Here is a 13,988-nt window from a genome sequence, read left to right as displayed (position 1 = left end):
AAGCTTATCAGACGTTTTGATATTTTGCGACAAATACACGAGTTGACATGATTAGTGCTAATCTGTTTGTAAACACAAAATCCAAACTAATTAAATGTGGTGTAACTCTAACATAGTCCAAATTTATCTACTCAGCTTTGAGTTATACCTTTTGCGTGAGGTATGGCGATACTATCAGGAGGAAGACGATGTAGGATTTTAACCTAAAACTTCATTCTTAAAGCTGAGTATTTCAATTACTAAGCACTTAATCTAGTTTATTGTTTATGTAAGTGTAATTACAAGACAGTATTAATAAAATATAGAAATACTTTTCAAACTCACTTCCGTCCCATGTTGTAATTCAAATTTGTAAAAGTAAGCCCATGCGTCGCCAAGATCTGGTTCTAGTTTCACTGTTCTTGTAAACCAATTACGAGCTTTCATGACCAGTCGTTCACACCAAAACATTCTAAAATAGCAGAGTATAACAATCCTTAGAAAAAAACAGTTTGTAATGGGGTCAAATATCGATCGAAGTTTATGAATTATTGACATCCTGTTCATATGAAAATAACTTTGATGGAGAGGCAAGCCACCCGATTACAACAATTTGTCCTCATCACTTCTTCAATTGTTTTTCTCTGTACAATCATTAAGTGTGATTGTTTTCCTCTGAGTTTTAACTACGACATGGTTATGAAACTGGAAACTACCGCTATTAGTGTGAATATGACAGGTTCAACAAATAGTTTCGTCCCATAAAAATGGAACAAATACCAATTGAAATAATTAATATTTTTTTCAAGAGATTTGTGTACATAAATGTTGATATACTGCTGGATTTGAAATTCAACTGAGGTGTTGCTCAAGGTCAAGCGAATAAACAGTTTAACTTTAAACTAATAATAAGCTTGATTTCTAAACGTTTCTGGACTGCTCTATGATTCACAGCAGTTTAAAATAGCTAGGAATCACTAGGCTTTCAATATTCCATGATACCTTAAGTTTCTATAGTAAGGACATAACTCAGTAACTTGAATTCACTGATAAATTATGGAATGCAGTAACGTCCTGTTATGCCTCCACATTCCCTGGTACGGCCGAGAGTGGGGAGAGTCCGCTCACCCTCTCGAAATGCTCTCACATGGCTACGCGTATATAGCTTCTGCCAGGGAAGTCCTACTCACTGCCTTCTCGTGGAGGTGTGCTGTTTACGAAATTGACAGGACGAAAAGCGAATGTCCGGCGCTTTAACCCGGTTGGTGGGCACAGAGTCCACCTAGGGGAGTCGGAAAACCCTGACTCCAAACCAATGGTGCACGTGAGCTCCAGTATCCTAAGTGAACAAACGGCGTAGAAACCAGTCGTTGGTCACCGGCTACCATGGGACTGCATCGCCATACGATGCTCCACCGCCTTGTGGATCAGACCTTTAGGTCGAAGGCTTCGGGCGTGGCTCCCTAAGGAAACCACCTGCTTCGGTTTGGGCACCCGGGCAGTATCACAGCCCTCACACATATCAAATGAGATTTGTGTGGCGCATATGTATTTGGTGCTTCCTTGTACCAATATCTATGTGTTCAAATAAAATAATAAAAACTATGTGGATTATACGATGGTTTTAGGTCGGGTTCTATACTAAACAGAAAAATATCAGTATATATATTTCACTTCATCCGAGATACGTTCAACGAGAACGTTAATCTCGACATCACCATACTCTAGGTTTCAACCAGTTCTTTAAACCCATAGGGGATTGTGGACAGCTTCCATGGATCTATGAACGAGAGTGTTATCTACCTTCATTTTTAAGTTATACGTACACATGCCGTTACATCTCAATTAATCATCAGATATAACTTTACGTCAGTGGTTTCAGGAGAAGTGATATTCTAGTACTTAACGACGAGTTGAAACAGTTGAAAACACCTAAGGTTATCCAAGTGAGACAAAAAGAAGTCAGAACTGAGGATAATGTTTTTCGTACCTAACACAAGTAATGAAAAATAAGATGGGATTGTCAAATGTAATTCAAAATGTATTTTTTATGATTACATTACTGATTATTAAAAAGCACTAACACTTTATTTGTAACAATTATATATGCACGAGAAATCTTTGAGTACTGTAAAAGTTAGTAATTCGAGTTTTGATTGTTTCATTTTCTCAGTTGGATCCAGCTCAGAGAAACTGCAAAAATTGTTCGCCTAAGCAACAAACCTTCACTATCTCAATAATTCAAATGCTGACTACTTTGTAAACTTAACAATGATGGGAGAGAGCTGATAAAATGCCATTATGATAATGATCAACACAGTTTAATCATACAACCCGAAAAAGAAAGGTAAAACGTTATGGAGAATACAATCTATCCCCAACATGTTCCGTACAGTTAGAGAAAAAGTAATACACTGAAAATTCTTCCTATTCAAACGAGTATATACGCTGAGGTTCAGTCTTTTAGTATACGAAGACACAGTAACTACAGACAAATAGTAACTCTTTAATGTGCATTTCAGTGTGGTAGATTTAGAGACAGACTACTTTTAAGAGGAACAACAATGTTAGACAGAAATTAAAACAGTGGCTGGAAGTGAGAATACATTTGGACTTGAAACTGTGTGGTTTAATAGAGAAAATAATTTAAAATGCGTGATATGCAACGAGTACCGTAGCAATACTACGATTTCAAATCAAAGGTGTGATATAATGAGGCCACAGCAACGAGAGGAAATTTATTTTCCAATTTAATTCTGATTCATCCCACCAAGCAAACTGTATGATTTCGACATAGAATACCGTATTTACACAATGGTAAATTCCAGACAAGTTTTCGCATTATGCCACTACTGATATAAGGACTGTTAATGAAAATATTCAAGTTCTTTTATAGTTAGTGTGTCACAGACACTAAAAAACGTCATAGAATAGTCGAAGACAATAATTATCAGGATATCAGAAAAACCAACACCATTGATAAAATGACAGAAACTAAACTACCTTAGGGCTACAAGTAGTCTGAAAAATATTTAGTACAGAAACTAACTTGGATACAGCTAGAAGTACCAGTGGATCATGTTCACACTTCTTTAAAGCATCCACTGACTTGCTTTTACGCTGAGCTCTAGGAGTCATAAATATTGCCTCAGCCCATAAACAACCAGATGTTGGGCATTCTTGAAGTGCTTTTGAAAGAAGTGAATCAGCTACAGGTTTCAAATTAGCTCTTACTTCTAATCTGATAGCCTCCAACCTAATAAAATCAAAAATATTTCGAGCATTACATAACTAGTGAACAGTCTAATACAGTATCAAGAAAGATGTCAATAAATTCAACTGAGCAGCATGATTTAAGTTTTTATGAAGGAGTGATTTCCATTAAGAAATTACTGAAAACGTAAAAAAGCTATAGTACCATCTAGCTCAAAAACCTGTCAAGGAATCCCCATAATCCGAAGTGAAATGATGGTTTTCATAACCAAATGGGTATCTAAGTATGAATTTAACTAATTAGCACTTTCTAAACTCATGTAACTGAAATAAGTACATATTGAAGATTCAGGAAAAACTAAGAAATATTGACATGAAATACTACTGTAAGACTTAGATCGTAAAGTCTATATGTAGATTAATCCTTAACTTACTTAAACTTAATTAATTTAGTACACTTTATAAAGATGTTTATCACCTAAAATCCGGATGTTCATTTCGAAAAATTGATTGCTAGTTTGGTATTATAGTAGTTTTCGTGTTCCTTCCATTTGTCTTTTTGGTCTTCTTTGTTTGTGGTATATGTATGGTACCTTGGAACAAAACACTGTCATTGTACGGCATTTCTGTCTATCAGTATGTGAAAATATTGTGTACTATTTACACTTTAGGACTAGTGAAATGTCACTGAGTCCTAGCCAAATCGCTACGGCAGTTAGGTCACTGAATGTCGAACAGATTACCGGTCCTCGTCAAGGTCAGGAACAACCAACACGCATCAGCTAATCGCACATCGTGGACTGGTACATGAGGTGGTGGTCACACTTGCTTCCACGCACCTACTCTTACTAATATATCTCTGTAATAACGTCGTTTTTGTTGTACAATCATCAAAGCAGACAAAGTACCTGGATACGACAAAGAGGTAATTCACGTTAAGTACTAACCACAACGTTAGCTGGCCGCTAATCATTCGACACAGATCATTTACATTATTGACCTACAACACCTTACGAATGATGAAATGTATTTTATCTGTTCAGTGTTGTTCAGGTAAGAAAAACTTTTCTATGTTTAATTTGTGTTTTTCATCTACAAATTTGTACCTTCAAATCGTAAGATAATTCTTATTTACCTTTTTCGGATGCATGAAGGTAGGAATCGTAAGTTAGATAGCTTTTTGAAGAAATTAATACTAGCCGCTAGTAAAGAAACAAATATATGATCATCCAACCGGATTTTAGAAAATGAAGCCAGTTCTATAAAACTCTGGACTTAGAAGCATTTAAAAATTAAGTAAATGGTATTTTTATAATTGAAGTCAACAAATAAATAAATCAGATGGGTTTTGTGGATATTGTAGTAATTTCAATGGTTAACATCATGAGTCAGTTGAGGCTAGACCACCATGGAAAACCTGGAAGCACTGGACGGCCGTTTCGTCCTATTGTGGGACTCCTCAGCAATGCACCACTGAGCCGGCATCCGACGGTCTTAATGTTTAACTTCAACTAATCCGGCTCAGTGGTCTAGTGGTTAAGTGCTCGCGCGCGAAACCAATAGGTCCTGGGTTCGAATCTTGCAGGGGGCGAGGTCATGGATGCGCACTGCTGGGGAGTCCCACGATAGGACGAAACGGCCGTCCAGTGCTTCCAGGTTTCCCATGGTGGTCTAGCTTCGACTGACTCATGATCTTAACCATTGAAAATAAATATATAATAGAGTACTATGTTTAGAGGGCACAACTTCATGTTATGTAACAGTTAGAGGTAATACTGAATTACTTAAATCTGACTGGGCTTCGAATTTGAGAACAAATGGTCGTAAGTTGTCTATTAAGTTAACTGAATCATAAATGTAACCGAATTTTCGGATAAATATCGTTTGTAAAAATAATTAAATATGATGTAATTATTGTGAGGATTATTTGAGATTTGTGTTGGATGAATATTACTTACCACAGTTCTGGTGTTTTAGGATTTTGTGAACGGGCCTTCTCCAAAATGGAACGTGCTTTAGTTAAGTTACCTTGTCGTTCTTCAAATCTGGCCAACTGCAACCACAGGGCAGTATAATGTGGGTTATGATTCAGCTTTTTATGAAAAAGACGTGAAAATAAATGTTAGAAATAGCAGTTACCATAACTTAGTACAATAGTTCTTATCGTATAGAAAGAAACATGTTCGCAATAACAGATAGAAGTATACAATAAAATTTTAACAACAATTTAGCTGTTACCAAAGAGAACTTTTTTTATGCTATCTTTTAATATTATGAAGTATCACTTGACGGAAAGGAAACAAACAAATATTTAGCAAACCTAATTATGAATTGATAATAAGCACTAGAATGTTGTCAGAAGTAGTAATGAAGCATGTTATTTGTTCACATAAAATTTAGCATATGGGTTAAAATTATAATCAAATGGATTGTGTTCACTTTATTTCCATATCCTAACGAATAGTTTCGAAATGACCAATATAATTTGTGATCAATTTATCAATTCCCAAATTGCCTCATTGATAAAGGAAACAGTTTACGGTATCGTCTTGATACATAATCTCCATTTGAAAAAAATTATTGAAACTGTCGCAAGATTGCCTAAAAATAAACTGGTGCTTTTACGGAAGCTATAAAAGTTTCGGTGCGACATTCTTCACATTCTCGAGTTGATTGACATGCCGTAGACAGATGTTTGGAACTGATCCTAAGTGACAATTTTACAGATGATCCATTATGAAGGGATGCAAAGCGAAGCATTTAATCGAGGAAACAAAATCCTATGACAGATATGTAGATGATGCTCATATGCATTTCGAAAAATCTTATTCTAACATAGAATTCACGATACGACACGAACCAGATTACCTATTTAGTGTCCTAGATCTTGATTATCAATGAATTCAATTATAACAGAGGATTTAAAAATAACAAATTCATGATGAAGCTACATGGAATGGAATTCTAGCAACGTTTGTAGTATAGGTTAGCAAAAGGAACATTTACAGGAGCTTTCGATGAAAAGCAGAAACGTAATTTTACACGAAACTATTTTTAGAGTAGTAAGCACACAATGGCGCACGAACATTGAACGAAACCAGTACTTACTCCTTCGCGATAGGTGTTTCTAGCACGTTCTTTTAATGATTCAACCTCATTCGGTTTTAAGCCTTCTTCTGACAACTGTTCATAAACTTGACTAAGCATTAACCACAGCTTTGGTGCCTGATTATATGTTGATGTAGCTTTTTCTAACATTTCTAAAGCTTTATTTAATTCACCTAAACACCATTCCAATCTAGCCGCTTTCATCCATACACGGGCTGTAGAAGCAGAAGCACAAGCTTTATCTAGTAAACGACGTGCACGTGCATATTCTTTATTTTCTGACTCAAGTTTTACAGCAGCTAACCATATCTCCTCTGAATTGGGATTAGCTTCAAATGCACGAGCTAGAATAGAACGAGCTGCTGGGACATCACCCTATGACGCAAACAGATAAAACAATTTGATTAGGCGGATGATAAAAAAGCATAAACCATAACATGGATACGGACAACAAAATTACAGGAAAATGTAAGGAGAACATTCACTTAGTATTAGTTGACTTTACCAGTATATTAAGGATCAAAGTCTTAAATAAAACATATATGTTATTAATTGTTTGTAAGAACTGTATTAATATGGATTGTCTTTGGTAACATATTAACGTTAGCCCATCTGGAAAAGTTGAATATACAAAGTGCTAGTACAAGTATTCTTGTGTTCAATCAGTGTTCTGTTTGAATAACTGTTCATATGCCATAGAAACACTGTGTAAGCAATAGTGCGGTTCGACAAGATGTAATCGCAGTTACTAATCATAATATAACTCACAATGCAATTGTGAAGCACTGACTCAAACATGTTATACGAATGTCTTTCTAGGTGCTTCCGTGTCAGGAATGATTTATCGACATCAATACTTTTATATCCGAAGAATAAATAATTAGTAACGGCTACGGTTTATTTATGAACTACTATTACATATATTCTCATTGAATAATTATTAAGTAACTATATATATATATATATATATATATATATATATATATATATATATATTCGTATTCTCTTCATCATAAGCTTTCATTTGGTTTATTGGCTGCCGTTTTACGATTTACCATTCTAAACTTATTCCCAATTTATTAGTTACAATATCACGTACTCACAGCCAATTTCGGCTTGATCATGTATAATTACTATTTATCATTTTATTGTGTGATACAGTCTGGTCTGCTTGTATATAAACCACGTGTGTCTGAAATAGACGATTCATACAACAGAGGCCGATATTTGTGTTCTGTACTGAACGGGCTGGGTTAGGTGAAAAGTTACTATACAGAAAACCAATGTCGAGGCAATCGGCATAGAATGGATATATGCCAAAGGGAGAATGGTCGACTCCAGTCCTTAACACTAACGATGGGACAATTTAAACAACCATTACCAACAAACTATTCTTGTTTACTTATTTAAACATTAAAAGTTGAGAAACTAAAGATATTGTAATGTACGATTATGGTAAATTCGAATCTCCAAAATATAGGTTTCGACTGTCCAACCATTTACTGATATTATTACGGTCCTTTCGAACCAAATGATCAAGTATGTATGTGCATTAATTCTGCTCTTTAACTATGATTGCTTAATTTATCCAAAAAATCTAAATAACACTAGACTGGAACAAACTCATGCATTTAACTAGATTTAGATGAATTTCGGATCACTTGTTAAAAGTCAGGAAATAGGAAAACGATATCATACCAAATATATATCAGTTACGTTACAAATAGCACTCATTATCATGTTACGTGGAATATGCAGTCTATATAATTTTAACAACAGGCGATAAGCATGTTTGAAATCATCACACACCACGTAGTAAGGAAGATGTGGTATTACCAATGAAATCCAATCAGTAATTTTACTCTACATATCAGTTTTGTATAAGTTATCCATAATAACGAAACGATAGTACAAATGATATCTTTTCATTAACTTGTTAATAAATATACTTACTGCAAGCCAGCGTGTCTTTGCTGCCATAAGCCAAAGCACTTCTGCTTGAGGACAATGACTAACAGCTTGACGCAAAAGTTCTTCTAAAGTTTCTCTGTTTAATAATTAGAGGTATGGTAAAAAATTTGTGCAGTAGATAGGGAAAAAACACTAACGATAATAATAATAATAATAGCAAACAATTAAAAATATGACTCAATGAACAAACACATGTATGTATACTAAAATTTATTTAGTAACCATAACCTGGTACTTGATTACCTAAACCAAAGTCGAGTGGACTAGATTCGAGTCTACAACTCTCTGCACTGCTGATTGTTGTGTCCTAGTCATCACTTTTAACAGACGAGTGAGTTTCGACGAAAATAAGAGGTTAACAGTGGATATTTAAATCGAACTACAGAATAAGGAAACTCCATTCAAAAAAGTTATCAGACCATGATTCCGAAAGTGTTCCACATAAGCAACAACATTTTGAAGTAACAGGCTATGTATAAATCTACGATACTCAACCAAACACGAGTCATCGGACGTTGCAAATCTGCTAAATTGAGAGTAGCAGCTGTATCTGATAACTGCAAGAAATTCTTCGAGCTGACAACCTATGAGCGAGCATAATTTACTGTACTACTTCCTTGCTGTTATTTTATTGGTTAACTAAAATCTCTTTTTATTGATTGATGTAATTATTATTTATTCGATCATATGTTCATACTTGTACTTAACATAGACTATTGACTTTATCATTACGAATGTACTTTGTAGCTGAAACTCCATTTTATTTACTGGAGGACCGCACACATATATAACCCTATATTCTGAGAAACTAGCACAATCTTCTAACTTTACTCCAGTTTGCGTGCGCATTCACAATAGTAGTACAACCATTCCAAATAATAAATACTCTTTAGCATGTAATACTTAGCTGGTACTGAAGTTCATTCTGACGAAATTAATCGCATAACCTCACTTACTTTCAGAGAAAAATACCATTTACATAAAACAATTTGATTAGTAATATTAGAGACCATTTACCTTGTTCCATGATTTCGTTCAAAATAAGCAGCACGTAGCCAAATACTTTTCTTTGTAGGAAAATGAGCCAATGCTACAGCATAAATAGCACGAGCACATTCTATTGCGCCGCTAGTAGCACAATTCTCTGCATCTGACAACCATGTATGCTTTTTATCTTGTTCCTCTAAACCATATCCTATAATAGCTTTACTAAGATAATAGAATACATAGACATTTTTGTTTAAAAGGTAAGATATATAAAGTTTATCAAATTATAATTAAGTTGAAGTAGATTTTTTGCAAATACTTTTCTTAATTAGCAGGAAGCCCAGTACATTCCCTTGGAAATGTGCATTGATTATACTGAGTAACTATTTATTTTTCTCATATACTTAGATTTGCCACTCAGAAACCTAGTAAAATCCAATAGCACAGAGCTATCCAGGACATGAATAACTTCTTTCAAAACTGGATCAAGTATACACATAGGTCAAGGGGTAGTATCAAGGACTTGAATAACTTGCTGTTGGCATCGATAACTGAAGCACTGAACAATTCAGGTATCCAATGTACATTAAAAATAAGGATGAATGATTGTAATTGTCACCTAAATTACGGGCATGAATCAGTCAATTATGATCATAGTGTCTACACCTAAACCTCTTTAATTTTAATCTCCAAACAAACCCCCAACTCCCATAGGTGGATCCTCCATATCCAACAACCCGGTTAAAACGTGGCACATTCGCTTTTCGTTTTTTCAATTTCGTAAACAACACCCCTGCCGGGAGAAAGCAGTGAGTAGGACTTCCCTGGCAGTGTCTGTATACGTGTGGCGATGTGAGAGCATTTCAACAAAGTGGTCTCTCCCCACCCTAGGGAGTACCAGAGCATTTAAAGTCTATCGGGCGTTTTTTACGAAATCGAGAGAATGAGAAGCGTATGTCTGACTCTTCAATGGGGTTAGTGAGCATGGAGGATCCACTTAGGAGAGTTGAAAAACCCTTGTTCCAAAGTAATGGTGAACATGGGCTCCATGATCGAAAGTAAGAGAAAGGAGTATGAACCTATTCTCATTCACCGGTTACCATGGGACTGCATCTCCAAACGTTGCTCCACTGCCTTGTGGATGAAACCTTTGGGTCAAAGGTCCGAGGAAAAGGCCTCAAAAAAACCTCCTGCTTTGATCTGGACAGTAGGGTAGTATCCAAGCCCACACACAACTTCAGTGATTTGTGGGGACATACATATTTTGATGGCCATTTGTAGGGATGTTTATGTGTTTAAATAAATAAATAGTACTAATAACTAATGTCTTACTTCAGTGACTGTCTAACGATCGGTTTGTTTATTACTCCCTAATAAGTAATGCTAACTCCGCCTGGAGTCCCTCCGGGGGCTACTGCCGGTCCCAAGCCCGGATAAAGGAGGAGGGTTGGGCATGGGGTTAGCGTCCCCATCCCGTAGAAAACTAACTCGCTAAAAAAACGCTAACCAGAAAAAATTATTCAAACCTTCTAAACTCTGCCCTGGGAGTCAGAAGATTTTCATTTAGAAGAATTATGACGCCTCATGATGAAAGCCGAAACCCTTCGGAAGTTACGAGGCCGATGCCCCTTCTGACAACCAGAGCGACCATTTATTTAGGTACATGGAATGTTCGTACAATGTGGGACACCGGAAGAGCCTTCCAGATTGCTGCAGAAATGAGAAGATACAACCTAGAGGTACTTGGGATCAGTGAAACACATTGGACACAAGTTGGACAACAACGACTAACTACAGGAGAGCTCCTGTTATACTCCGGCCATGAAGAAGAAAATGCACCACATACACAAGGAGTTGCATTGATGCTGTCCAAACAAGCGCAAAATGCACTTATAGGATGGGAATCTCATGGACCAAGGATCATCAAAGCCTCCTTCAAAACAAAGAAAGAGGGCATTTCAATGAACATCATCCAATGCTATGCGCCTACCAACGACTACAATGAAGACGCTAAAGATCAATTCTACAATAGGCTGCAGTCAATAGTCGAGAAGTGCCCAACAAAGGACCTGACCATTCTGATGGGAGATTTCAACGCCAAGGTTGGAACGGACAACACTGGATATGAAGACATCATTGGACGACACGGGCTGGGAGAAAGGAACGAAAATGGTGAGAGATTTGCAAACCTATGTGCCTTCAATAAACTGGTCATAGGCGGCACCATATTCCCACATAAACGCATACACAAAACCACATGGACTTCACCGGATCACTCTACACAAAACCAAATCGACCATATTTGCATCAACAAAACGTTCAGGAGGACTATAGAGGACGTGAGAACCAAGAGAGGAGCTGATATAGCATCAGATCATCACTTACTGGTCGCCAAGATGAAATTGAAACTCAAGAAGCACTGGACAACGGGGCGGACAGTATCACAAAAGTTCAATACGGCCTTTCTCCAGGATACTAACAAACTCAACAAATTCAAGATAGTCCTCAGCAACAAGTTCCAGGCCTTTCATGATCTACTCAATGGAGAAGGAACTACTGTGGAGAGCAACTGGAAGGGGATCAAAGAGGCAATCACTTCAACATGTCATGAGGTCCTGGGTCACAAGAAGCACCACCACAAGGAATGGAGCACTGTTGGTACACTGGATAAGATTCTAGAAAGGAGGAACAAGAAGGCAGCGATCAATACCAGCCGAACAAGAGCAGAAAAAGCCAAGGCACAAGCTGAATACACGGAAATAAACAAACAAGTGAAGAGGAGCATCAGAACCGACAAACGTAAATATGTGGAAGATTTAGCAACGACGGCGGAAAAGGCTGCAAGAGAAGGAAACATGAGACAATTGTATGACACGACAAAGAAACTCTCTGGAAATCGCCGCAAACCAGAACGACCAGTGAAAAGCAAGGAAGGCAAGGTAATCACCAACATTGAAGAGCAACAAAACAGGTGGGTAGAACACTTCAAAGAACTGTTGAATCGACCAGCTCCACTGAACCCACCCAACATCGAAGCAGCACCCACGGACCTCCCAATCAATGTTGGCCGACCAACAATTGAAGAAATCAGTATGGCCATCAGACAAATCAAGAGTGGCAAATCAGCAGGACCGGACAACATCCCAGCAGAGGCACTAAAAGCAGACGTAGCGGCAACTGCACGGATACTCCACATTCTCTTCAATAAGATTTGGGATGAGGAACAAGTACCAACAGACTGGAAAGAAGGACTACTGATCAAAATACCAAAGAAAGGCGATCTCAGCAAGTGTGATAACTACAGGGGCATCACTCTTCTCTCAATACCGGGAAAAGTCTTCAACAGGGTATTGTTAGACAGGATGAAGGACTGCGTAGACGCCCAACTTCGTGACCAACAGGCAGGATTCCGTAAGGATAGATCGTGTACAGACCAAATCGCAACTCTACGGATAATTGTGGAACAATCAATTGAATGGAATTCATCACTCTACATCAACTTCATTGACTACGAAAAGGCATTTGATAGCGTGGACAGAACAACACTATGGAAACTTCTTCGACACTACGGCGTGCCTCAGAAAATAGTCAATATCATACAGAACTCATATGATGGATTACACTGCAAAATCGTGCATGGAGGACAGTTGACAAAGTCGTTCAAAGTGAAGACCGGTGTTAGGCAAGGTTGCTTACTCTCACCCTTTCTCTTTCTCCTGGTGATCGACTGGATCATGAAAACGTCAACGTCCGAAGGAAAGCGCGGGATACAATGGACATCTAAGATGCAGTTGGATGATCTAGACTTCGCAGACGATCTGGCCCTTCTATCCCAAACGCAACAACAGATGCAGGAGAAGACGAACAGTGTGGCAGCAGCCTCAGCAGCAATAGGTCTCAATATACGCAAAGGGAAAAGCAGGATTCTCCGATACAACACAGAATGCACCAATCCAATCACAATTGACGGAGAAGATTTGGAAGATGTCAAAACCTTTACGTATTTGGGCAGCATCATTGATGAACAGGGTGGATCTGATGCAGATGTGAAGGCGCGGATCGGAAAAGCAAGAGCAGTATATTTACAACTGAGGAACATCTGGAACTCAAAACAACTGTCAACCAACACCAAGGTCAGGATTTTCAATACAAATGTCAAGACAGTTCTACTGTATGGGGCAGAAACCTGGAGAACTACAAAAGCCATCATCCAGAAAATACAGGTGTTTATTAACAATTGTCTACGCAAAATACTTTAGATCCATTGGCCGGACACTATTAGCAACAACGTACTGTGGGAGAGAACAAACCAGATCCCAGTGGAGGAAGAAATCAGGAAGAAGCGCTGGAAGTGGATAGGACACACATTGAGGAAAGCACCCAACTGTGTCACAAGACAAGCCCTCACATGGAATCCTGAAGGTCAAAGGAAAAGAGGAAGACCAAAGAACACATTACGCCGGGAAATGGTGATAGACATGAGAAAAATGAACAAGAATTGGATGGAACTAGAAAAGAAGGCCCAGGATAGAGTGGGTTGGAGAATGCTGGTCAGCGGCCTATGCTCCATTGGGAGTAACAGGCGTAAGTAAGTAAGTAAGTAAGTAATAAGTAATGCTGAGCAAGTAATTAAGGAAATGAAGAATACTAAGTTCTTCACTGATGGTTGAAAAAGAAAATAAGATGATAACTTTTGCTAAATAGGGTCCCCCTGAAAACGACAAAATTGA

General features: G+C 37.6%; 1 protein-coding gene across 1 annotated transcript in view; it reads right to left on the bottom strand.

Annotated features, from left to right (window-relative positions):
* PRPF6 (Pre-mRNA-processing factor 6) overlaps positions 1-13,988 on the bottom strand; it is a 28,235-nt gene that overhangs the window by 505 nt on the left and 13,742 nt on the right. Inside the window, exons 8-13 of the mRNA XM_012940834.3 lie at positions 9,289-9,480; positions 8,254-8,347; positions 6,301-6,675; positions 5,151-5,284; positions 3,029-3,235; positions 325-451 (exon numbers count right to left, since the gene is read on the bottom strand). Coding sequence (XP_012796288.1) covers positions 325-451; positions 3,029-3,235; positions 5,151-5,284; positions 6,301-6,675; positions 8,254-8,347; positions 9,289-9,480 — 1,129 coding nt within the window. The remainder of the gene's footprint in view (positions 1-324; positions 452-3,028; positions 3,236-5,150; positions 5,285-6,300; positions 6,676-8,253; positions 8,348-9,288; positions 9,481-13,988) is intronic.

This window comes from Schistosoma haematobium, chromosome ZW (assembly GCF_000699445.3).
Source record: "Schistosoma haematobium chromosome ZW, whole genome shotgun sequence".
Taxonomy (NCBI): Eukaryota; Metazoa; Platyhelminthes; class Trematoda; order Strigeidida; family Schistosomatidae; genus Schistosoma; species Schistosoma haematobium.
The sequence above is the reverse complement of the archived record's forward strand: the minus strand, read 5'-3'. Positions and strand labels throughout refer to the sequence as shown.